The 25831-nt window shown below is 50.4% G+C and overlaps 1 protein-coding gene across 2 annotated transcripts; it reads right to left on the bottom strand.

The window, feature by feature from the left end:
- Window positions 1–883: 883 nt before the first annotated feature.
- Window positions 884–25064, bottom strand: CGN (cingulin). 2 transcript variants are annotated; one of them, XM_027056174.2, is made up of 21 exons: window positions 24952–25064; window positions 18120–18996; window positions 17337–17437; window positions 17114–17183; window positions 16906–16998; window positions 14896–15023; window positions 14162–14294; window positions 13615–13827; window positions 13019–13167; window positions 12676–12808; window positions 9437–9637; window positions 8900–9106; window positions 8284–8541; window positions 7150–7320; window positions 5722–5883; window positions 4427–4516; window positions 3891–3974; window positions 3667–3785; window positions 3255–3363; window positions 2703–2866; window positions 884–2392 (listed from the first exon to the last, which is right to left on the bottom strand). In XM_027056174.2, the coding sequence occupies exons 2-21, from the start codon at window positions 18981–18983 to the stop codon at window positions 2254–2256; spliced, it is 3588 nt and encodes a 1195-aa protein (XP_026911975.1). In that variant the 5' UTR covers window positions 18984–18996; window positions 24952–25064; the 3' UTR covers window positions 884–2253. The 2 variants fall into 2 exon arrangements, with proteins under 2 accessions (XP_026911975.1, XP_026911976.1); XM_027056175.2 differs by lacking the exon at window positions 16906–16998.
- Between the last annotated feature and the right edge of the window lie 767 nt (window positions 25065–25831).

Genomic DNA, 25831 nt, shown 5'->3' with positions numbered 1-25831 from the left:
TATATAAGGCTACCTTAGTGTAGCTGAGCAAACCTTTCCTCCATCACCGTAGAAATGCAGGCACCAAAGGCCAACTCACTCAGACTGGCCTAAGCCAGTCTGGCAGGTGCCCTGCCCTGGCAGGAGGCCCAGGCCAAAGTCAAAGCCAGCTTGGCTCTGGGTGGGGCTTGTTTTGTAGAAGCTATTATACTAAAGCTGCCCTTATATGGTCTGGAAAGGCGGGACACGTTGCCTTAAAAGGATTTTGTGTTCTTGAGAAACGATGAACCTCAACTTCTCCAGTGGCATTTGCTCCCAAAGCCCAGACTAGCATTTTAAGGACCTAGAGGAGAGGATGGACAAGGATGGGGTCTCTTCCAGCCCAGCTTCTCTCTTCAGGTTGGCAGCTCCCCTGGGCTGTGGTCCACATGGAAAGCACGCGGGAGGTCTGACCCACTCAATACCCCTGAATTTGGCAACAGGCTCTGATGAACAGCTAGGTCCCTCTTCAAGGCAACACAAAAGCAGGAATGACAGAAACTTTGCTACCTCCCAGGTAGGGACTGAGTCCCATACCAGGTGGGAAGGGATGAGTGACTTTGTACCTGGGAGGTGAATGGTGGGGCTATCCCTGGGCCCCAAGGGAATAAAACCCAATTCTAGTCTGTCTCTTTTAACCTTCAGAGATGGCATTTACTGGCCTTCTATTCCCAGAAGATTGTTTAGGAGAGAATGGAGGTGCTAGAAACATAGGTTCCCTGGGTTCCATCTGACCTGTTGTAAAGGCGTCTAAAAAGTGAGGTAAAGAAAACCCCAGCTTCAGCCTCTAAATTCTAAAATTAAAATGGTTTCTTCATAAAACAGACCTCCAAATAAGCCAGGAAAAAGAATGAGAAGTCAAGGATTTTGGTATAGATATATCATTTTAATATTTAATTTAAAATAAAATCAAGGCTGGATTCATTTGGGGGAAAATATCTAATTTGCAGAATAGAAGTTTTGGGGGTTTTTTTAATCATGAAATTATAAGTCATTAGTGAAAACAGCCTTCTCCCTCCCCCAGGCTCCTTACAGAGCCTGCTTAGGAAATAAGAGAGGTGAATCATCTCCCTTACCTCTTCCCCACCAGGGCTGGGCTCTCCCCAGGACCCAAGGGAGGAATAAATCCTCCATTGCCTCTTCTCATTTCTACCAAGAGTCAGTCTTTAGCCCTAGGCAGGAAGCCCTGTATCAGGTTCAAGCTCCTGAGATAATGAGGGTCCCTTGGTTCCCTACTAAGGTTGGGCACATCTGGGTCAGAGAAACCACAAGGAAGACCTTTGCTTTTCAGACTCATGTAGGCAGTTATCAGGGTTCCCAGATGCAACCCCCTTATGAACACATGCATAGTCACAGAGGGAGAGGAGGAAAGATGGAAACCCTGAGCAGAACCAAGCCCCACCACCTTATCATGGCCCTACCAAAGTCCCTCCCCCAGGGCAGCTCTCTAGACCATTCACTGGGGCAGCATGAAAGGCTGAGGGCCCTGTTTGGGGAAAGGTTGGCCCTTGGAGAGGTATGAATGTGTGGGTATAGAAGGCAAGAAGAACATCCTTATCTCCTCACCCTGGCTAAGGCACCAAAAGGAAAGAAGGAAGGTAGGAATGGTGAAGATGGGAGGGGAGAACAGATCCCTTGGATCCACTGGCTTAGGAAAGACAAAATACATGAGAGTGGAGAGAGGTGGGAACTACCATATAGGTCCCACGACTGTGCAAAGAGAAGCATCCAAGAACTGGGTAGAGCCACACTAGTGTGTACATTACCCATAATGTTCCTTCCACCCTGCTCCAGAGTTGGAGGGAAACATGTTGCAGGAGTCGAGGGAGCAGAACTGCAAAAGGTATTTTTTCCCTGAGCCTGAAGGTTAAGGGCTAAAGAAATAAAGCTTTATATACATGGCAACATCTATTCCTTCCTATCCTGCTCAATCCTCTTCAGTCCATATGCTGACCATCCTGTTGCTATGAGGGAGAAGAGGGAGGGTCGGCACTTAAAGGAAGAGCTCAGTTGGCCTAAAATACCCACTACTCCAGAGGAGAGGGAAAGCCCATGCACCAGCTTAGTGCTAATGCCTTTTTTATCAGCATCACTCACACCCCTCCCAGTCTTAGGGCTGAATAATTGGGTGTCCCCCTCTCTCCCCACAGGAATGAGGAATCCGAGGCTTAGCAGGGCAGAGCAGGATGGCAGGGCAGGCCTCAAGTGTGGTTTCTGGCCCCCTGTGGACCCAAGCTAACAGGAACTGGTCTGCAGGTTGCTCTCCGTGAGCAGTGATGCAATGGAGGATGGGTCGTAGACACTGTCAAATTCCTCATCTGAACTCAGCCCTTCATGCTGGGTTGACTCAGCAGCTGACCGGGAGGCTTTGCGCCTGAGTCAGAGAGAAGAATACTTGTAAGGGAGGGAGACAAAGATTGAGACAGCCACACTTACCATGCTAAGGAAATTCCCAGTTGTTCTAAGGCCTCTAGGTACTCACGAGATCGCCCACCAATCTGAGATCTGGGGAGATGGGATATAGACCAGGGGCTTGGATAGTAAAGAATAATCATACAGGCTTCCAGCCAGGAAGGAGTGACTGCCAAGTACCACCTTAGGGATCCTCCTCCCTATCCAGGAGACCCCATTCCCTTTCTGCACCACGACCCCGATTGAGCGGGGGTCAGAAAAGCAGCCATTACCAGGAGTCCTTCTCGAGGGTTTTGATCCGGGCTTGGAGCTGTTCATTGGCCTCATGCTGCTCCTCCAGCTCACGCTGGGCCTTCTTCCTCAGGCCATCGAGTCGCTCAATTTCCTCTTCTGCTTCATCCACCTGCCGCTTCAAAGCCTTCACCCTCAGGCTTAGCTGGACAGGATACCAAGTCCCCACATTAGAAAAGCATCTGCTGCTACCGTGGGCTGGGACCCTCCCCTGTAGCAATTTTGACAAGGGATCATTGCCCTAGAAAAATGTTATGGCCATGGGCAAGTTCCCTAACTTTACAGGTTTGTTTGGGGGGATTAAATGAGTTCATACACGTAGAACACTTAGAAAGAGAACCTAGCACATCACAGGCACTTGATGCATGTGCTACTGTGACTGCTCTGATCCAATCCCTCCAGTCTCATCTCCACCCTTATACAAGGACAGTCGAAGCTGGGAAGACCTCTCAGATAGGTCCTCCCCTGGCCTTCAAGCAAATGCTCCATACATGCTTGCCATATGGTTGCTTGGCCCTGGCTGCCATCCTTACCTGGTCCTTCTGGTCATTGACATGCTGCCGCTCGTCATCAATTTGAATGGACAGCTCTTTAACCCTCCGCTCCAGTTTTCGGTTGGTAGACTGCAAAGCTGTCTTCTCCCTAAGAGGGTGTGGAAGGGGGTGTCTATGGCTGTCGCCATTTCTAAAGGAACACCTGCTTGGCCCCCTCTGGCCTCCGTGAGCTCTTCTCAGTCACATCACACTGGAAAGGATCCAGGGCAGATCCAAAGAACCGGGAGAGAAGAGGTCATTCATATTTCAGAAGGCCTGCAACTCTCTTGCTCTTTACCAAGGAAAAAAGTTCCCCCTAAAGATCAGGCCAGGTTGGCCATGTCTGAAGTGCAAGATGGAGGGAACCTCAGAGGAGAAAAGCCCAGAAGGAGAGAAGAAGGGCTCACGTCACCTCTCTTCAGCTTGTAGCCGCTCCTGCAACTCCCGATTCTGGGACTCAAGATGAGAGAGGCTGGCATTGGGCTTCTGGAAGCCTTCTGAGCTAGCCAACCGGCTCTTCAAGTCCTTGTTCTAAAAAGGGCAGAAAATCTTCACAGTCACATTCCACTTCCAACCCCTGGCCATTTCACCTGCCTCCTGGGGTCTGTCCCCAAGACTCCCTACTTCCAAGCTCACCTGTCTCTCCAGGGAGATTTTGTCACACTCCAGGTCCTGTCGAGCTGACCTCTCCTGCATGAGCTCTGTCCTCAGCTGGTCCACCTGGTGGGGAGGCATGAGAGGAGCCAGATTTGGGGAGCGCTCACAATGAACTAGGCAGCTGAACCACATGAGGCAGAGTAAACTGCAGGATGCTCTCTGAATCCCCATAATTCTCAGGCGACTAAAAAAATCAGCCTTTTCATATGGGACGAGCCACAGAATTTAAACAGGGCCTCCTCCATCACACCAGGAATTAGCATTCCTTCTGAATGGAAGTAGCTTGGATTCAGGGCAGAGAGTAATCCCAGGCCACCAGGATTCCTTCTTCCACTCAAATCCCTGGATTCTTTCCACCCGTCCTGAAGCAGAGGAGACCCTGAAGTAGCACCAGCCATGCACAGATTCTGCAGCCAGAATTCTCCTCCCACATGGGAGGGTGGAGGTGTTTTTGAGAGGGCCGAGAGGTTCTGTAGTCAGGGATGGATGCAGGGGACGGATAAGGAAGGGCTTACCTGGTCCCGGCCACGATTCATGCGTTCCGTCAGCAGCTCCACAGTGCTCCTCTCCTCATCTAACTCTGCTTCCAGCCGAGAGACTTTTTCCTGTGGCAGAGGAGCAACAGGTTCTTTCTGCCCCACATGCTGGACACCAGAATACCAAACCCAACCAGGACCCTCTCAAGGCCCCGCCTCCACAGACCTGTCTCACATGTCCCCATAAGCAGCTGGTCCTTGCCCCTGCCCAGAGCCACCATAGAGCTAGCACCCTCTGCTGACCAGGCATGGCATCAAGGGAAAGAGGGAGAGGGCACCTGCTCTAGCCTTGGTCCCCTGGCAAGATGACAAACCCCAGAATCTATTCCTCACTGGGGTAGCCCTGTTTCCCTAATGGGAAAGCAGACAGAAAGCAAAGTGCCCGAGCCAAGGCTGGGAATGGAGAGAGTCAGAAACCAAAGTGCCAGGGTACAGACTAAGGAAGCATGCTCAAGCCAGGCAGTCCCATGTAGATACTAAGGGTATGGTCTCTGGAGCCAAACTGCCTGGGTCTGAAAATCAGATTCCTAGCAGAGGGGCCATGGCTAAGTTGCTTACCCTCTCTATGTGTCAGCTTCCCTCAACAATAAAATGGAGAAAACAAGACCACCTATCCCACAGGGTTATTTATCCTCAAGATTAAATAAGTCTGAAGTGCCCAGCACATAGCATAATATGTGTTTGTTGCTGTTATTGTCTTGTTATTATTATTATTGCCAAATATGGCAACCTGAAGAGCACTATTGCCTCTAAAGAGGAGCCACTGCTATCCTCCAGCCAACTGCTGCCATGCAGATAACTCAGGATCAGAAGCTTGCTGCTACAGAATTTTCCAAACGTATAAACGAAGCCAGAGCTTTTATGTGACGTGTACATTTCTAAACACTGGCAATTAATTCAGAGCCATTTAAAACACTGCCGTCAGGGGCACCGGACTGGCTCGCTCAGAGAGCATGCAACTCTTGATCTCAGGAGTTGGGAGGTGGAGCCCCACACTGGGTGTAGAGACCCCTTAGAAACAAAAAAAATATTAAAAAAAATTGTCTTTAAAAATGTTTAACAACAACAACAACAACAAAAGAAAACACGAAAGGAAACAAAATGAATACCACCACGGTCAAACTCCATCAGCAGTGGGCTACCAGCTTTCGATCCCTAGCATAGAAAGGGGGCTTGGCTTGTCCCAGCTCCTTTCCCCACAGAAGTCCCAGCTATGCCAGGACCTGGACACCCCTCCCCTCCCCCCCCCCCCCCCCCCACTCCCATGTCATTACCTCAAGACCCTTGAGTTGCCGGGTCCTGTCATCCTGGGAGCGCTTTTTGTTCTCCGCCTCCTGCTCCAGCCCCTGCAGTTTCTGGGCCAGCAGCTCCTTGTCCAGCTGGGCCGTGTCGCGGTCAGCCTGGGATGCCTGCAGGGCCTGCCGCAGCCTCTGGGTCTGGACAGAAGGAAAAATGGAACAGCCCAGAGAAGTAAGGTGGGGACTCGGGGGTGGGAGCAGTCTGCCCCTGCGGAGAGAAATGTTTCATCACTGATGTTCTTTAGAACCGCCAGAGCAGGTGATAATCAAAAGCAGGCTGACTTTTAGTTTGTTTTCTTTTCTTTGAAGATCTGGTGGGTTTTATTCAACCATTCAGGGATCCGGGCAACATCCTATCTAGCCGGCAGAAAGGAGCTCCTGGTCCGTTTTCTTTATTGTTTTAACGCCCTACAGAAGTTAGAATCACCTAAGTGGTTTTTAGAAAACTCATCCTGGGTCCTGGCCCTAGGGGTTATGATTTAAGTGATACAAGCTGCAGCTTGGGTATTAGGATTTTAGGTATTTTAACAAAAAAGGTTTAATGTCATGACAAAACACAAGTTTATAACACATTGTTACTGTAAAAGATTGTGAAGCATTAAAACTAGCAATCATATTTACATTTTTTTTTTAAGGTTTATCTATTCTTGAGAGAAAGAGAGCACAAGTGGGGGAGGGGCAGAGAGAGAGGGGGACACAGAATCCCAAGTAGGCTGCAGGCTCTGAGCTGTCAGCATACAGCCCAACGCAGGCCTTGAACTCCCAAACTGCGAGATCATGACCTGAGCTGAAGTCAGACGCTCAACCAACTGAGCCACCCAGGCGCCCCTACAACTAGCAATCATATTTAAAGCATCTACTGTACGTCAAACATGCCTCTATATTGATACCATACTTCCACTAACATTGCAGTGTTGAAATTTTTTGGTACTGGGATCTTTTTTTTTTTAATCTCCCCAGGTGATTCTAATGTGCAGCAGTTTAAATATTGCTCTACAGGGGCGCCCAGGGGGCTCAGCAGTCAGAGAGGCCAACTCTTGATCTCAGCTCAGGTCATGATCCCAGGGTTGTAGGATGGAGCCCCGCGTTGGACTCCTCACTGAGCCTGGAGCCTGCTTGAGATTCTCTCTCTCTTCCCTGCCCCATCCCCCACTCACTCTCTCACCCTGTTTCTAAAATAAAAAAAATTAAAGTTAAAAAAAAGTCACTGCTCTACAGACAAGGCACCTCCTATCATTATCGGTACCTAGAGTGGACAACTCCCTACCTCACTATGTCACTCTAAGTGGTTAGACCTAAACCGGGGTCCCAGGATCCCTTGGCCCCAGGTTTAGTTAAGAGGCAATGACCTGCAAACCAAGGACATTGGGAGAGTTCCCACCCTCCTGCCATTTCTGCCCCTACCTCGTCCTGAAGCCGGCTCAGCCCTCCAGAGCTCTTCTCAGCCTCACTGGCCCACTCCTTGGCCTGGCGCTGGGCATCTGCCACCTCCCGCCGGGCCTTCTCCTTGTAATCCTCCAGCTGGGCCTGGAGCTGCTGCAGGGCCTGCTTAGAGTCATTTCCAATCTGCTCCAGCTGAGATGCAAAGAAAACAGCCTTTCAGCACTGCACCTCTGTCCCTTCTCTGGTCCCAGACACTCCAGACCCTCCTTCCTGCCGAAGCAGCCCTCCATTGCTCTCCCCTGGGCCCTAGGTCCCTAGTATGGCTAGTAGTAATATACAGATTGCCTGGCTTCAAATCCTGGCTCTACCACTTACTAGCTGTGTGACCACAGCTCGTCTTCTCTGGGTCTCAGTTCCCCATCTGTAAAATGGGAAAATAATAGTACCTACATCACAAAGTTGTGAGAATTATGATAGCTAATTATGTAAAGTACTTACAACAGTGTCTGACACAGAGTAAACCTAATTGACCATATTTCAACAAACCCAAGAGGCCAATGATTACAAGATGTACAACTAAGAAAGAAAAATCTGCCACTTGAACTGTAACATCCCATCAAAATTATACAACGCAAATCAACTTCAGAGTACATTTTAGAGCTGACGAAATATATTAGGTGTTTGCTCTAGCTTTACAAAGATATTAGGAGAGAACCTTACCTGAAAAAAAGTTATTTATTTCTTTTTTTTCCTTCTTCCTTGCCCTCCCCCGAATATAAAATCCCACCCACGAAAATTCGTGTATTTAGGTCTTAAAGACATCTAGGGAGAGATTATAGAGCTTTCCTTTCCCTACCCCAAATAGAAAATCCTACTAATGAAGATTGTTATGTTCAGGTCTTAAAGATGTCTCAGGGAGAATCCCAGGAGACGTTCTCCAAGGATCAAGACCACAATGAAATGGGACATAGAGGGGAGGTCGAGGGCACAGAGAAAGAGTAGAAAGGACACCCTCTCTGAAGATTTGGCCTTGGCCTCCCCAGCAATGAACTTGAGGAAAGCAAAAACCACACATTCTGACCTCCTCCCCCGCTCAGGCAAGCTTCTGAAAGAGCTGCGCCTCTTCCTAAGAGCCCGGGCCACCCCGCGCCACACCTCCTTGTTCAGCTGGCACACAGTCTTATCCAGCAGGCGCTTCTGTTCCTCCAGCTCAGCCTTGCCCCGCCGGAGTGCCTCCCGCTGCTTCCCCTCCTCCTCCAAGGCCAGTTTCAGGGCCTGCTGCTCCTGCCCCAGGCGGGCCAGCCCCCGCTGGGCCTCCTCCAGCCGGGCCTCCAGTGCCCGCTTGGCAGCTGCCAGGCTCCCCTCCTCCTCCTGAGCTGTGTTCAGGGCCTCCTCAAGCCGCTTTTTCTCTACCTGGGAGAGGGAAAGCCATTTGGAGAGGAGTAGATAGGAGGGAAGAAAAAGAGGTTTATGAAAAAGGTGGGCAATGCAAACGGGCTCAGAGGAACCAGCAAAGGAATTAAGACACAGAGGACAAGCACAGGGTGAGAGATAAGAGACAAAAATACCAGTACAAAGGCCAAGACATTCATAACAAAGCACACTCCAGAAAATAAACCTAACTTTAACAGAGGGTTGTTGGGAAGGCAAAAACCAGCACACTCAGGGCAAAAGAAAACTGGTAGCTGAGGATTTTGCTAGGGAGTGTTTAGCCAGGGGTGAGGGGAGAGAGGGCCAGGAGGAAGCCGCCAAGGTGGGCAGAAGCACTGACCTCTAGCCGCTGCACCCTGTCGCGAAGCCTCGCCTCCGCCACTTCCCCACCCTCCGCCAAGCCTCGGGCCTCCTTCAGCTGCTGCTCCAGACCCAAGATGCGCCGTCGGAATTCGTCATTTTCCTCCTGGGTCTCCCGAAGCGTCGTTTCCACTGCTGTCCGCCGCTGCCCCAGCACCTCCACCTCTGCCTCTGCTGCCTTCTGAGCCTGCGGCCAGTTAGGGGAGTGGCAGCTCAGACCCCAGGGCTCAAGGCCACTGACCACCACCAAGAAAGCCACCCCAAAGAGAGCCCACAAGAGCCAGATTTCAACAGTGGTAGTGCCCCCTGAGAACCCCACCCCTACGGAGACATGGTGCGTGCCATCAGGTGCAGCCCTGCCTCCCCCTGCCAACCCCTGGCTGCTTTTCACCGCACACTTATGACCAAGGATCTGGTCTGTACATACCCAGGGTAGGTAATTTCCTCACCCTCTGGCTCCTCAGCCCTCCAGACCCCTCAGCCTCCACCTCCTAAGCCCTGTGCCCACTCCCCTTGCCTTGGAAGCCTCTTCACAGTCCTGTCTCAGCTGCTGGAGGGTCTTTTGCAGCTGGAGGTTCTGCTGTTCCAGTTCCCGGCCTCGATCAACCTCAACCCTCAGCTGTTTCTCTAACTCCCGCTCCCGGTGACGCCCAGCCACCTCCTGGCTTTGCTGCTCTTCCCTCAGCTCCTTAAGTTCCTGCTGTGTCCGGCGCAGCTCCTAGAAGGGAAGGGGAACGGTGACAGGGCAGAGAGAGCCACCCTTGGATAGGACACTGTGTAGCAACCAGGACCCTCATACATTGCTGGGGGAACGTAAGACGGTGTGGCCGCTTGGCCGAGTGGCTTGGCAGTTTCTCAAAAAGTTGACCCATTAATTCCATTCTTAGGTATATATCCAAGAGCACTGAAAACATTTTTTGGGAAAACATGTTATATGAATGTTCATAGCAGCATTATTTCATGAGAGCTAAAAATATAGAAATGACCCAAATGTCCATCAATTGGCAAACAGATAAACAAAATGTGGTATATCCACATAGAATATTATTCAGCCATAAAAAGTAATGAAGTACTGACACTTGCTACAACGTGGGTAAACCTTAAAAGACATTATGCTAGGTGAAAGAAACCAGACATGCAATGTATATGTATATGATTTGTAATGTATATTATTTGCCAGAAGAGGCAAATTCATAGAGGCAGAAAATGGATTAGGGGCTGCCAAGGGCTGGGGCAAGTGACTGGATATGGGGTTCATTTTTGAAGTGATGAAAATGTTCTGTAACTAGATAGTAATATGGTTGTACAACTTTGTGTACACACTAAAAACTACTATGCTATACACTTTAAAGGGGTGAATTCTATGGTATGTGAAATAAATCTCCATAAAAAAAATTACATGGAATAGATGAGGGTGTGAACAAAACAGGATTGGCTGTTTCAAAAACAAAAGAAAATATACTGAAAACCAAAAAATGCAACACAATAAATAGTGGGGCTGCTTTTATTTCTTTTTTATTTTTAAAAAAATTTTAAGGTTTATTTATTTTGAGAGAGAGAGAGCACAAGTGGGGCGGGGGAGGAGGGGAGGGGAGAGAGAAAATCCCAAGAAGGCTCCATGCTATCAGCACAGAGCCCAATGTGGGGTTCAGTTTCACAAACTGTGAGATCATGACCTAAGACAAAACCAAGAGTCAGACACTTAACCAAGTGAGCTACCCAGGCGCCCCTACTTCTTTTTTAAAAAATTAAAATATTGGGGCACCTGGCTGGCCCAGTCAGCAGAGCATGTGACTCTTGATCTTGGGGGTTGTAAATTTGAGCCCCACAGTGGGTACAGAGATTATTTCAAAATAAAAATCTTTAAAAAAATTAGGAGGGGTGGGAGAAAAAAATTAAAATATGAACTCTGGTTCTAGTTCTTTAGCTGTTAGCTACTTCTGAAATTCAGAAATTACCATAATTAGGCTGAAAGGATATATAATATATTGTGAGTTTTCAATGTAAGACACTAACAAAACTACAAAGGAAAAGAAAAACAGGGGCGCCTGGGTGGCTCAGTCGGTTCAGCATTGACTCCTGGTTTTAGTTCAGGTCATGAACTTGCAGGCTGTGGGTTTGAGCCCTGCGTCAGCCTCTTCACTGACAGTACAGAGCCTGCCTGGGATTCTCTCTCTCTCCCTCTCTCTCTGCCCCTCCCCCACTCGCTCTCTCTGTCTCTCTCCCTCTCAAAATAAATAAATAAACTTTAAAAAATTAAAAAAAAAAGAAAAACAGCACAGTGTATGGTCTACATTGGACAGAGTCTGTTTTCCTAATGTATATACTTTGTTATTAAGTACTGATAAAACATACTTCACATATGAGTAAATGAAGCTCTGGTTATTACTTTTTAGCTTTTTAGCTTTATCTAGCATAATCAATCAACTGAGATTGTCCAGAGGAATTATGTAGACTAATATAGCAAATAGACTTCAGACTATCCTTAATTTTTGTTAATTTCATATTAATACAGTAAAAATTTAAGAGCACTTTTCATTTCACAGCCATCGAAGTATATTTGGTTTTGGTTTATTATGTTTTTCTCACCAAATATGTGTGTAAGCTCAGACTTTTATTTACCTGGAAAAGCATCACAACTATACTTCTTTAATAAATACGGTTACTTTGGTTAAAATTAGGCAGTCTTACGGTAAAGGCATGATACACAAGCATTGATCAATTAATACTTGTTAAGTAAGCACCGACTACATATCAAGCATAGTGAATCAAAGATTATAAACCTAGAAGAATCTTCAGGAGGCCATAAATGCCAGTTTTCTATACTAGCAAAAATATTTTCTAAGTTTCTAAATCATCCAAAATAATTACTTGCTTTCTTGTCCTTCATAAACTAATACAAAGAATATGAAGAAAGTATTTATATTTACTTCAATTTGGTGACTTTATCATTTATAAAACATCCGTGCATGATAAAACATCTAATTCCCTTGGTCTAGATGCTATACTCTCTAAGCAGCCTTCAAATTACAACTTGGCTTCCCAAGTAGACCAGCCTGCCATGCCAATACAAGTATTCCAGTCTGTGTGACAACATTTCACATTACGAGTTAATAAGCTGGCATTCTAACTGTAAATGTTTGTTTCATAGATGTAGGTAAAGAGTCCATATCCCACCCCCCCACTCCCCGCTGCTCCAAAACAGAGCAACTCTTGCTATCTGACCAAACTCCAAGCTTGCAAAAATGACCCTGAAGTTTCACAAATCCATCTAAATGCTGCTCCCCACGAGGTCTCTTGGGAGGTAGCCAGCAGCCACCAATCTGGCCACCAAAAGTCCTTTACATTAGAAACCTGTATATTCAATGAGAGCAGCCAGGCTGGATCAGAATGTGTGGGGCAGAGATACGGCCAAACAGGTCCTGAAAACCAAGCACATAGGAGGCAGCCACAACAGTGTAGAGGCCCGGTCAGTGTCTGCCAGCCCAACCTGCCTGCCCTTCCACACTCCAATTCCAAGTTCGTGCTTGCTTGCTTGCTTTCTCTTTCTCTCTCTCTCTCTCTCTCTCTCTCTCTCTCTCTCTCTCTTTCCTTCTTCCTTCCTTCCTTCCTTCCTTCCTTCCTTCCTTCCTTCCTTCCTTCCTTCCTTCCTTCTTTCTTTCATCTCTGAACCCAATATGGGACTCAAACTCACAATCCTGAGATCAAGAGTCCCATACTCCACCAACTAAGCCACCCAGGCACCCCTCCAAGTACCTTCCTGAGCTCCTCCATTTGGCGAGTGTCTGCAGCACCAGCCCGAGCCTGCCCTAATTCCCTTTGCAAGACCTCCATCTTGTCCCCAAGCTCCTCTTCCATTTCCTCCTTCTCCATCCGCAGCTGCAGGAGTCTGAGCCCAGTCAGGTGAATGAAAAGGGAAAAGGAACAAGTTCAGACCACCTGCCAGGGAGAGGTGAGCAGGATAATGCAAACCACCTCCCCAGGGGCCAGGAGCCTGGGCACCCACTGTCAGCAGAGTGAAGGGCACAGCAGGGGTAGAAAGGAAGCAGGATGTAGGAATCATGGATAAGCATTCCCGGGAAAGAGGCAAAGTCCTCACTCCTGCTTGGTGGCTCTAAGCTCCTCCTTGTTCTTCTGGAACATGCTCTGCCAATGCCCTGTCTCCTCCGATGTCTCCTCCAGCTCTCTCTGCAGTTCCCGCACGAGGGTTGACATCTTCTGCCTTTCAGCCTCTAATGCAGCATGATCCTAGAGAAGGGGACAGTTGGGGGTCAGGAGGCTCAGAGGGAAAAATGCACTTCAGATCAAGTGTAAGTGTGTAGAAATGGAGGCTTGGGCCCACAGGGCACCACACCAGCTGCACACCCTTGTCCCCCAGCGGTGCCTGATGTGATGCTAGCAGAAAGCTCTTCCCAAGCCACAGTCCACCCCGCTGTTGTTTAGATGAAGCCCCCCCTACCCCCCAGTTATTTCCCCATGGGACTTGGGTCACACACCCTCACGGTACTCCTGGCCTGCACTCCCTCTCTCTGCCCTTGCAGGTTTCCTGGCCAAGGTTTTCACTACACCTCACATGTATCTTTTAGAAGGAGTTGCAGTTACAACTAGAAAAGTCTCAAAATACCAAGGCCTCACGGCAGCCCCTCTTGGGGCGGGGAGTGCCCACTTCTGGCGGCCCCTGCTCTGGCCACATGCCTGGGTTGCGTCTTGCATACTCCGGCGAAGCTGCTCCGTGTCTCGCTGGTACTGCTGCCGGACCTGTTCCACCTCCTGGTCACGGGAAGCCACCTCATCCTTCAGGGCCCCCTTCAGGGCTGTCAGCTCCCGCTCCCGCAGCCTCAGCTGCTCCTCTACCCGCTGTTTGCCCTCCAAGACCGCTTCCAGAAGCTCCCGGGTCTCTAGCAGGTCCTGGGGAAATGAGGGTGGAAGTACAGGGGTGACTGTAATAGGATCTGCCTTGCTATTCATTCAGTCAGCCGATCAGATACACTGACTGAGCACCTTGTACATGTTAGACTCAGTACCAGGTGCGAGGGGCCTCTGAGATGCCTATTTAGGAAAAAGGCAACGCACCATTCTGGGATCTAACCCCAGCCCACCTTTGAGTCTGTCTGAAAGCACGCTAAAGGGTACCTGTAATCAGCTACCTACTGCCCATGCGTTGGGGAAAGTGTGAGTGAGCAGATTTGAAGGTGCTCCAGATGACAGGAAGCAGAGGCAGGGGGAGCCATCCTGCCCCCACCTTCATTAGCGCCTCCTTAGCAGGCTCCGGCCCCTGGGCCTGCTTCAGCTTGTCCTGCAGTTCCATCACTTGGGTCTCCAGCCTGTGTCGTACCCTTTCACCCTGGTCCACAAGGAGCTTCATGTTCTGGAGCCTAATAACAATAGATAACATTATCAAGTGCTAGGTGTCAGCCAGCTTTCTAAATACTTTATGCGTATCGTTTCATTTAAACCTCCTTAAAGTCTCTGTTCAAATCTTAATGAGGCCTCCACTGTGCCTCCACCATTCGGCCCACCGATCTGCTTTAACTTTTCTACTTATCACCTTCTCCCATGCTGCAAATGTACTTACCTAATATGTTCTTTATTTACGGTCTGCCCTGTCCCCCACTAGAAGCTCTGCTTCTGGAGAGCAGTGCTCCTCATCTGAACGGTTCGCTGATGTACCCCAGGAATCTAGATCACTGCCTGCCACACAGTATTCACAGCAAAACATGTGCTGAATGAACAATCCTGTGAGGTAGGTACTATTATTAACCCATTCTACAGATTTAGAGCCTGAAGCAGAGAGGCAAATCCAGGTAACCCAACTCAGGCACCACCACCATGACCGATAACATAAAGAGAAAGGTCCTATCTTTAAACTGTCTCTGCCTGCTTCTAAAGACTTCCCCCTGTCTCTCTCACCCAGGGGCAACCTCCATCTGGCCTTGGTCCCCAAGCAGCCCCATGTGCATACTCGGCGGCACTCACTCTCTGGTGCTCTGCTGGGCCTCCCCCTTCCTCCTCTCCAGCAGTTCCTGCAGTTGGCTGCACTCTTCTGCCTTTTCCTCCAGCTGCCGCTCCAGCCCAACCTGGGAGGGTTCTAGCTTCTGTCGCTTCTGGAAAAGGCAAGGAGAGAAAAACAGGTGGAGAGTAGGAAAAACCTCTCAGAAGGACCAGGAGTAATGGGAACGTCTAACATTTAATGACACTCCCTAAATGACAGGCGCTATACTAGGGACCCTGTGCTTATTATCTGCATTTAATACTTTTCACAATCCTTGGGACTTGCAATGGTTTAAAGTACATCCACTAATTCCTCAACATTCCTTTCAAAAGGTGAAGCTTCAGGGTGCCTGGGTGGCTCAGTCGGTTGAGCGTCCGACTTTGGCTCAGGTCATGATCTCGCGGTCCGTGAGTTCAAGCCCCGCGTCGGGCTCTGTGCTGACAGCTCAGAGCCTGGAGCCTGTTTCGGATTCTGTGTCTTCCTCTCTCTGACCCTCCCCCATTCATGCTCTGTCTCTCTCTGTCTCAAAAATAAATAAACGTTAAAAAAAAAAAATTTTTTTTTTAAAAAAAGGTGAAGCCTCTTCCCTGGAGTATGGGCTGGACTTGAGGACTCTCTTCTCTTTTTTTTTTTAATGTTTATTTATTTTTGAGACAGGGAGAGACAGAGCATGAACAGGGGAGGGTAGAGAGAGGGAGACATAGAATCCGAAGCAGGCTCCAGGCTCCGAGCTGTCAGCACAGAGCCCAGTGTGGGGCTCGAACCCACAGACAGCGAGATCATGACCTGAGCCGAAGTTGGACGCTCAACCGACCGAGCCACCCACACGCTCTGAGGACTCTCTTCTAACAAACAGAAAAGGAAGACGTGATGTGTAGCTTCTGAGACCAGGTCCTAAAAAGGCATTGCAGCCTCCAATCCTTACCCTCTCTCTTAATCATTCACTCTGAGGAAAGGTAGCTGCCATATTGGACGCTCAAGTGGCCCCATGAAGAGGTCCACATGGCAAGGAGGTGAGGCCTCCAACCAACACCCACTGTCTTCTCATGACTAGCCCCAGCCAATACCTTGCCAGGAAATTCATAATAGACCCTGAGGCAGAACTACCCAGCTCAGCTGCTTCCAGATTCTGGGCCCTCAGACACCAGAAGATGATTATTTCAAGCTGTTAAGTTTTGAGGTAATTTGTTACACAGCCATAGGTAAGTAATATAGTACAATTATTATCCCCACTTTACAGTTAAGGAAAGAGTGGCTTTGAACATTTAAAGAACCTGCCTAAGGTCAGGGTAACAGCCAACAAGTTAAGGTATCAGGATTTGAACTCAGTTTGACTCCATAGCTGACCACTTAACCAGGACACTATACTGCTTTCCAGGAAACAAGGGGTATTAAAATCCAACACTTACTGAGCACCAACTACATTCAGGGCAATACCCTGAGAGGTAGAAGCAGTCTATATTTTTTTAATACATAACCTTTAGCATAAGACTGACCTGAATTTTCAAATTCTTCTCTGCAACTTATTGTCTTGAACAACACACTTAACCTCTCTGATCTTCAGTTTTCTCATCATAAAAGGGTTCACAATACCAACCTTACGAGATCCCTATAATTACGACGCATTACCTGGGACAGTACCTACTACAAGAAGTTATCCTCAATAAATGACAGCTATTGCATAGTGCCATCATTATAATGTCAATGGAAAGGATTCAGGTAAGTAATCTGCTCAAGGCATACACAGCCAGTGTGCAGCAAAGCCGGGACGGGAACTTCCAAAGGAAACAGGTGGAAGGTGGTCAGAGCCCTGATGACTGCACCCCTATCCCTAAGCTCCAGAGAACCCCAGACGTTCTTGGCGGGCCCAGCACACACTCTTGCCTCTGGTGTCACAGAACACACGACTGCTTGTTCCATTGCTTGGAAGAGCAGCCCAGGCCCCGGTTTCTCCCGTGTCCGGCATTCCCCCTGCGCCTCCAATCTCCCCTCACCTTCACCTCTTCATCCAGCTTTTGCTGTAGCTCCTCCACTTTTCGGGTGAGTTCCCCCTGCCCGCCCAGGGCCTTAGTGGAACCAGAAGGCATCTGCCAGGGATATGGCGGGAAGGGATGAGTACACATCCAGACCCCAGGCCCCAAAGGCCCTAGGCCTGTCCACCCCCCACCCCCCCACCGCCCCGCCCAGGAAGCAGCCACTCACCACCAGGGGCTGCATCTGTTCCAGCACCAAACTGACCTTCCTCTTCACAGACGTTTCGCTTTCTGAGCTTCTGGAGGATGAAAGAACAGAAGCAAAGCTTAAGGGAGGGAAGAGGCAGCAGAGATGAGGGAAAGGGGAGCTAAGGGCAAGGAAGATGGGGAACGAAACTAGAAGGAGGAGCAGGGAGGTATGTGACTGCCCTCCTGGGAGGGCCCCCACGCACCCCTCCCTCAGGATGCTGTAGATGGTGGCCTTCAGGTGGTCCACACTGCCTGGTGGGGCAGCCTCCTGCTGGTCTCGGAGCAGGTCTGGAGTTGACTTGAACTGCAAAACATAAACCCAGAGAAATAGGAAGATTAAGCCAGGAGCGTGTGTGGCGTTCAGATGGCGCAGCAGCGGCAGGTGGGAGATGGGGCCCTCCACCACGATGAACAAGCCTGAAGTGGGGAAAAGAGGAGACTGCTGAGGCCTGAGCAGGAAGCCCAGGAGACATCTGAGCGGAGTATGCCTCTCACTACTGCCACAGGCCACATTTTCCTTGACAAGCAGACCTCAACCAGCTGTGAACTGTGTCACAAGTTATCTGTCACCAATGATAGTTCAGATACTAGAATTTGTAAATGAGTTACTTTTAAAACAGGCTTAACTGCATCTGCACGAAGTTGCTCCCCGACTCACTTGCACTCCTGAGTGGGAGACAAAGCCAGGAGTTGTAACAGGAGCACTAGGAGCTGCTTCGATTACCAGGCCCGCCTTACTTACTCTGCAGACCTAGCAAAAGCTAGTGGCCGAGCACAGTTAATTGCCAGGCAGTAATAAGTAACTCTCATGCTTGTGAAGGCTGACTTCATAGTTCGTTCCATTTTCATGAGAATATCATCTGTTTAGTAGAAGGATATAGTGGAGGACAAAAGTAGAAACCTTCTGCCTTTAGCTATTTGAATCAGCAAGGGGTCCTGCAGCTAGTGGGTCAGGAAGCAGAAGCCACAGGGGACTGGGGTCTGACCTGTAGTATGCCAGGGTCATGGACTCTCCCTTGTGGCTCCTCAAAACTCTGAAGAACCCAGTCCTGGGTCTGACGGGAACGGCTAAAGCCACCAAGAGGGCTCTGGCTCTGGACCGACTGTTTGGAGCCGCCCATGTGACTGTCATGCTTTGTGCTAGGGGCCCAGTGGTTGGGGGACCGACGCTCCCGTTCCTCAAGGGTATCCCGTGGGAGCCGGTTGTCCAGGCTTTGGCTCCGCTTGCGCTGTTCGGGGGGCAGTGTCCGCATGCGCCGGCCAGTCCGGCCCCGGGTCTGCCCCCCATGGTGGCTGTCAAACTTGTTGATGAGAGAGTCCACTGAAGACAGGGGAGCAGTGTCGATGGTCCCTGCGGAAGCTCCTTGAGGGGCCAGTTCCAGCAGGCTGGTGCTCCGGGTGCTCGGACTCACAGGGGCAGGGCCTGCCAGTGAAGCCTGGGAGCGGGATCGGAGCAGCCTTCCGTTCCAGTGGTCCCCAGACTCCTCATCAGACACGCTGCCTTGTGAGCGTGCAGGAAACTCCTTGGCATGAGAGTAGGAGTGCTCTGGGGGTTCCGAGTTGGAGCTCAGAGCTCCCAGAGCCCCTCTGTTGTTGGCCCCCTTGATCTGGACTCCAAAGGAGTCACTGCCTTGCTCCCCACTGTTGAGCACCACAAAGGGCTGCCCAGCAATGCCCTGCACACGCACAGCCACCCCATAGGTACTGGCTCTCGCATCCTTAGCTGGACGTCGCCCACCACGACGTAGGGTGCCCATCTCTGCATCCCCTGCTGGCTCTGTGATGAACCGAATCTGGACTCCATGGTCGACAGGGCCCCGGGGCTCAGCCATGGTGGACGCCGGCTCCATGAAAAAAGGGGTCCTAGAAAATCAAGAAAAGAGTTTAGGCTGAGAGACTGGAAGTAGAAACACCTGTCCAGCTTTTGTGGGGCTCATTGCCTTGTCATTTCTTCTATATACAACAGTGGTTCTCACATTTCATCTGAGCAGCAGAAGTACCTCAAGGGCCTATGAAAACACAGACTATTGGACCCTATCCCCAGAGTTTCTGATTCAGTATGTCTGGATTTGCCATTTCTAACAAGCTCTCAGATGATACTGATACTTCTGGTCCAGATTCCAGATTTTGAGACCCACTGACTTAGAAGAATCCATTTCCTCTAATACAGTCCTAGTGAGCTTGACTTCGTCAAGAGTTTAATGACTGCTTGACCTTCACACATACACATATACCATGATGTGTTTCCTCCAACCCCAAACCCTACCTAATAGATACCTCTATCCTAATGGATAAAAGGGGCCCTCCACTCCCAGAGCTCATTTAAAGTACAGAAGACCCATAAGGTATGCCCTCCCATTTCTGGGAGAATAGCAGAGATGCCTCTGGGTTGGGGGAACTGAGGGCTGAGTGAGGAAAGAGATGGGAGAGTAACTAGGTTTCTACTGTGTGTCTGTTTGTCCCTTTTAAGTCTGGAACCATGTAAATGTATTGCTTATTCAAAAAAAGATTTAAGTAACATTTAAGAGTTCCAGTCCAAGGGGCCCTAGGTTAGGCAGACTTGTCCCACCAGAGGGCCAGAGTGAAGACCACCCATGGGCCAACTCCTCGGGTCCACATTAGCCTAAGATTAGAGTCAGCAAAATGGAATGTATTCTAGGTACGCTCTGGCTCCAGCAACTGGGGAGGGCAGGTTCTCCTCCAAGCAAATAAAAACTCCAGCTTCCCCAGCCCTGCGACTAATCTCCACCGGAGACTGGCACCACACTGGAGGCGGGGCATCGAATGTGCCAGACACACAAATGTACCCAGCCCAACCTCCCAGTGGAGCCCTGGGCCAAGGAAAGTTGGCAAGGCCCCCTTCAGGGGGGACTGTAGATATGCTAGGAAGCCCAGGAAACTGGGGGTGAGTGGGGAAGGGAGTGGCCTAGCTCCAGGTGAGAAAGGGCTTGGTGGGAAGAACATTCCTAGCATTCCCAGCCCTTCCCCTCCAGGGAGGGAAGGAGCCCTTACAGGCAATAGTTCTTCACCGTTTTGGTTCTGAGACCCCATTGGAGGGAACAATGAAAGCAATGCCCCTCCACCCCCCAGGAAATAGTCCACAGAGTCTCAAGAGTTTCACGAACACCTCAAAGCTACCCTGAACTAAAGGAGCCCACTCAGGCATCCGGGAGGACATTTAGTTGGCTGGGTCCTTTGTTAGAATTCAAGTAAGAGATGGGACCGGAAAAGAAGCTACAAGGGGTCAGTTTTACAAACCGCTCATCTAATAGAGAAGGAACTGGGGCGCCTAGGTGGCTCAGTCTGTTGGACGTCCGACTTCAGCCCAGGTCATGATCTCGCAGTCTGTGAGTTCAAGCCCCGCATCGGGCTCTGTGCTGACAGCTCGGAGCCTGGAGCCTGCTTCAGATTCTGTGTCTCCCTCTCTCTCTGCCCCTCCCCTGCTCATGCTCTGTCTCTCTCTCTCTCTCTCTCTCTGTCAAAAATAAGTAAACATTAAAAAAAAAAATTTTTTTTAAAGAAAAAGAACCCAGCCCCACTCTTCATTTGATATTATATAACCATGAGCAAATCATAATTTTTCTGAGCCTCAGTTTCTTCATCTGTAAAACAGTTATAATAATAACACCTCATAAGGTAATATCTGTGAGAATTAAACAATAATTGCATGTGTAAAAATTGTATCAAGTTTGGGGCGCCTGGGTAGTTCAGTCAGTTAAGTGCCCAGCTCTTGATTTTGGCTCACATCACAATCTCTCAGTTCATTGGTTCGAGTCCCACGTCAGGCTCTGCGCTCAGTGGGAGGCTGTTTGGGATTCTCTCTCTCCCCCTCTCTCTCTGTCCCTCCTCGTGCTCTCTCTCTCTCTCCCTCCCTCCCTCTCTCTCAAAATAAATGAATGGAAAAAAAATTTTTTTATCAAGTTCTACATTTCAGATTTTTGCATTTTATTTACTCTACTTTACTCTATTTATTTATTCCACTTTAATAAAAAGAGGGAAAATGACAAGATATGAAACATGAAACATACCTAGCAGTGTATGCCTGTCACAAAGCTGACAACAAATGTTACCCAGTGTACATGCTGTTCCTTCCACCAAGACCTTCCTGGCTTCACCTGCTTCACAGAAGAATGTCACTTCCTCAGAGCCTTTCCCATCCAGACCCTCCCACAAACTAGGTCAGAACCATGTTATATGCTCTATAGTCATCCTTCAATGAATTTGCCTCAGGTTTTGGGTTTTTTTTTTTTTTTTTTTTTTGAGAGAGAAAGAGAATGAGAGCATGGGGGGGGGGGGTGGTGGGCAGAGAGAGAGGGAAAGAGAATCCCAAGCAGGCTCCACCTACAGAGCAGAGCCCAATGTGGAGCTCAATCTCGATCTCATGAACTGTGAGACCATGACCCAAGCCAAAATCAAGAGTCAGATGCTTAACTAACACCCAGGTGCCCATCAGTTGTTTTTTGTTTTTAAAGATTTTATTTTTGGGGCACGTGGGGGGCTCAGTCAGTTGAGCATAAAAAAATGATTGTGATTCTCTTTCCTTCTCTCTCCCTCTAAAATAAAATATTTTTAAATTAATTATGTCAAAAAATATTTTTTTTGTAAGGAATCTCTACACTCAAAGTGAGGCTCGAACTTACGACCCAAGAACAAGAGTTGCATGTGCTACTGACTGAGCCAGCCAGGTGCCCCTGCCTCAGTTTATTTTTCTATATTTATTAGGGTGATGATTTGTTTCCTGTCTGTCTCCTCCAGTGGATTATAAACTCCTGGAGGGCAAAGATCATGGCTCTCAGCTGACTCCGGTGGCCCCAGGGCCTGGTGACATGGTGCACATCAATAAATATTTGTTAAAGGTCGTATCCTGGACCAAGGCAGACTCTCACAGCAGTAGGGAGATTTGCCCAAGGGTCCCTCACAGCCATTTCTCATTTGCCCTGGTGACAGGACCTCTTCCTGGCCTGGACTCCCTGCCCCATTCGATCATAATTTTGGAACCAGATGTGCCTAGACTGCCAGCTCTCAGAAGTCACATGATTTATTCATAATGCAGCTCGACTCTGTCAGTACATCTACTGATCTTCCAGATCCGGGTCAAGGAGCTCCCAGGCTAGGCCCACAGAGCGCCCAGCCCCTCACCCACACAAGAGCACCAAGTTGTGCAGAGACAGCGCTGAACGTGCCCCTGGTCCCAGTGACTCCTTAACCTCAACCAAGTGTTAGACCAGGACAGGTGGGTCAGGGGCCAGCGGGACTGAAGTGATCTTTGGGGTGGGTCAAAAAGCAGGGCTTTAAATGATTCAACACGGAAAACCTGAAACCTATCCGCCTTCAGTTACAGAGGGCAGTGGGGCGTGGCCAGGGGAGCCAGCTGGCTCCAAGGTCTTAGGTAAGCCCCAGAGGCAGGTAAACAGCCATCTAGTGCCAAGCAACATGGAGTACAGAGCCTTCCCTCTCATTGCCTGCCCCTGTTTTTCCCTTCTCTGGCATGTGCCCAGGACACTCCTCACCAAATGTACTCTGGGAAGAGCCCAGGCCACAAGTTAAGTCAGCTTCATCTGTCTGCCTCTGCCATTCCTGCCCGGAAGGAGTGGGGAGGATACCTTGCACCTGTACCAGACAGGCACTTCTCCCTGAGTTACTCATTAGCCTGCCCTGCCCCAAATCCGTCACCTCTGGCCCAGCCATAAGCATCTGGCTTCCAACTAGGAGTGACATTCTCTTGGCTTCTGGCAAGAAGTGGGGGGTGGGGAGGTTTGGGGTGTGCAGAGGAAGAACTGACACACACACAGAGCCAAGCAACATACTAGACATACCCAACTGGCAGATTTAGAAAGTGGAAGAATGAAAGGTATGGAGATTAGACTCTCCTCAGAGGTAACGAGGGAAGCAAATGGTCAAAACAGGATAGGACAGCTCAGTGACCTTGATCAATGGCTATTTTCTCAGAAAGAGTTACAAAGACAATAAGGTTCTCCGTGGATCAAAAAGAACCACCTCAAGTGGACCCCTGGCTCGGTCCACTGAAAAAGCCGAAACCTGAGAGCCAGGCTAGAGCAGCTTGGCCAGTGGAGGAAAAAACACAATGACAAACTGGGCCCTGCAAACTGGCTGGACTGGTTTGAGAGGCAAGGGAAAGGGGAGGGCCAGAAGGATTCCACTGGCAGCTCATAAAGCAGACCAGAGAAACTCCACACCACAGAGGACAAGGGGCAAAACCATGGGCAGGGACTGTCCAGCCTAGATGCCAAGGCCAAGGCTCTGAAGGAGGAGGCATAAGGTAGAGAGGGAACAGGAAGGAGCAGAGGCACAAAGAACCTGGTGAGTGTCAGAAAAGTGCCTGACAGGAAGACTCAGCGTCCCCTACCCCTCCCTCTCAAGTTCCCAAAGTTGCATTCCTGATCCCACATGTGCCTTGGCCAACTCCTTGGCCCTTAGTTCTCCCCTCCCCAGCATGAAAAACAGCAACCTTACCCTCTCCTCACCTCCCACCAGCCTGATAGCAGGCAGATCAGCCTGGGGAAAGAAGAAAGGGTTCTAGGAAGCCAGAATCCTCTTAGAGTCCGGGAAATCTCTGCATTATCAGTCCCCTAGAACCAGCCCCCCACTCCCAAATATCAAGGATGAAAGAAGAGGTGCAGAGGCACGTGTCAGCAGCCTGTGGACAACACAGCAGTTGCAATTATTTCCCAATTACATCTTTCCTCCGGCAGGGCATCAAAGGGGCCAACCTAAGATTGGCTCTGGTTCCTTTACCTGCCTAAGGCAAGGAAATCTGCCTCAGAAGTCTCGTCTGGGCCCCAATGTGCACCTCTCATGCAGCCTGGAGACTTAGAGATGCTACTCCCTTAGTCTTGTGGTTTCCTACAGAGTCCTGCCTACGGCCCACACCAATGGTGCCTACTGCCAGTCTGACAGCCTTCACGTCCGGGAGTCAGGGATGCACAGTAGCGTTTCAAGGAGTTAACATGGGCTCTGCTGGGAGGCAGCAGAGAAATTGGTTAGGTGCGGAAACCTCACCCAGTGGTCCCATTGAGAACCACAGATGAAAGTATGTGTGCTTGGGGGGAGTGTTTGACATTAGCCCCCAGGAAGGGGCCCCATAAGAAAGTGTTTCTACATATTTTGTAGGCCTAGAGACCTATGCTTCCTCATATCCCTCTCTTGGAGAGCACTCTCTCAAGAGGAAGACAAAATTCTCCCAGGCATGAAGGCAAAGGGGGATAGGAACTGAAAGGTTTCACACCTCTCAAGGAGATGGGGGTGCCGTCTTGTTCTACTGCTCAGCGTCTTCACCTAGAGGTGAATGGTTGGAGCGAGACCGCACACCTCAAAGCCAGAGGGAGGTGACAGCGCCAGCTCAGAAGGGCAGTGGGGGCAGCTCAGGGAAAGAGCACCTCTGGGCGCCTTCCCCCTTACGTCTCTGAGCCCAGGCGGCAGCCCAGGCGTCCCCAGCTGAGACTAACTCCTTCCCCCGAACACCGCGGACTCCCGAGAGAAATTCTGCAGCCAGGACGGCGTCTGACCTCCAGAGAGAACCAGGCCCTGCTACTCTCTCACGTCCTGGGGGCAGCCTTGGCCCCAGGTGCCCCTCCGCTGGCACAGTCCCAGGCACCTGCTCAGGTGCCCCTCCCCTGGCACAGTCCCAGGCACCTGGCCCTAGCACCGGAGAGCAGCAGTCCGCTCGTCATCAGTACTCCCACCCCAGCTTCACGTCCCCTCCTCCTCTCTCCATTCAGCACCTGTACCCTGTGAGAGGGGATCCCAGGTCGCCTCGCGCCCCGCCCCTCAGGGCTTGCCCCCTCGGCGTCCACTCACCCCAGCCGGGCTCGGCGCTCCCGGGCTCCGGCAGAGCTGCACGCGCGGCTCGCCAGCCCTCCCCCTCAGGCCCTCTGCGCTCCCTCCGTCCTCCCCCCCCCCACACCCGGCGCCACCAACCTGTTACTCCCCTCCGGAGCTCCACCCCCATTGGCCGTCACCACCCGCCCCGCCTTTCCCTTCCTCTGGTTGGTCCTTTTCCCGCGGGGGGCGGGGCCGTTCGCCCCAGGCACCCGGACCGGGGGTCGCGGGCCGGGGTGGGCGCGCCGGGTCACGTGGGCCGGCGGGCGGGTTGGGAGGCGGTGCACGGGAGGCCATGTTGGGGGCGTCGCGGTCGGTGCGGCTGGGCCCCAGGAGGGAGCCGCGCGCCGGAGCATCTTCTGGCCTCGGTGGGAGGCAGCCCTTCCCCCGCGCCCTGCTCCGCGGGGCCCCAGTCTGCACCGCTGTGTGCCCTCACCTGTGTCCGCACCGACCGGATTGCGCCGCTGCCCCTTTGCACAGGGTGTCTCCCCGCTCCGCCAGCGCCCCGCGACCTCAGCTCGTGTCGCAGCCTGAGCCGCGGCCCCCCTCTCCTGGCCTCCACAAATCATTGTCCAGCCTGGAACCTCTCTCTCCGTAGGATTTATCTTCCAAATTATATAATTTAATTTTTTAATCGTATCCATCGTGTGCCTCTCGTCCTGCCTTAAGCGCCACTAGGGGAAGGATCTCTTGTTTTGTTCGCCGCAACCCAGGATGCTACAACAGGGACCGGCACACAGTAGGCGCTTAATTTGTAGAATGAATGGGAACTGGGCAAACATAAATCTACCTTTACTTTGAAGGGGGATGTGAGCTTGCAATGAATAGGAACGACCCTCACTCTAAACAAAAGGGGACT

This window comes from Acinonyx jubatus, chromosome C1 (genome assembly GCF_027475565.1).
Source record: "Acinonyx jubatus isolate Ajub_Pintada_27869175 chromosome C1, VMU_Ajub_asm_v1.0, whole genome shotgun sequence".
Taxonomy (NCBI): Eukaryota; Metazoa; Chordata; class Mammalia; order Carnivora; family Felidae; genus Acinonyx; species Acinonyx jubatus.
Note: the sequence above shows the minus strand (reverse complement) of the source record. Positions and strands in the feature narration are given on the sequence as shown.

Bases quoted from the DNA above. Each gene is read 5' to 3' on its own strand.
- CGN (XM_027056174.2), bottom strand. From the start codon at position 18,983: ATGGAGCCGGCGTCCACCATGGCTGAGCCCCGGGGCCCTGTCGACCAT. The intron at 13,828-14,161 runs GTGGGGGCAGGA...TCATTTCCCCAG, and splicing joins CTAAGGAGGCGCTAATGAAG to GACCTGCTAGAGACCCGGGA. The intron at 13,168-13,614 runs GCATGTGGCCAG...CCCCTTCTCTAG, and splicing joins GTATGCAAGACGCAACCCAG to GATCATGCTGCATTAGAGGC.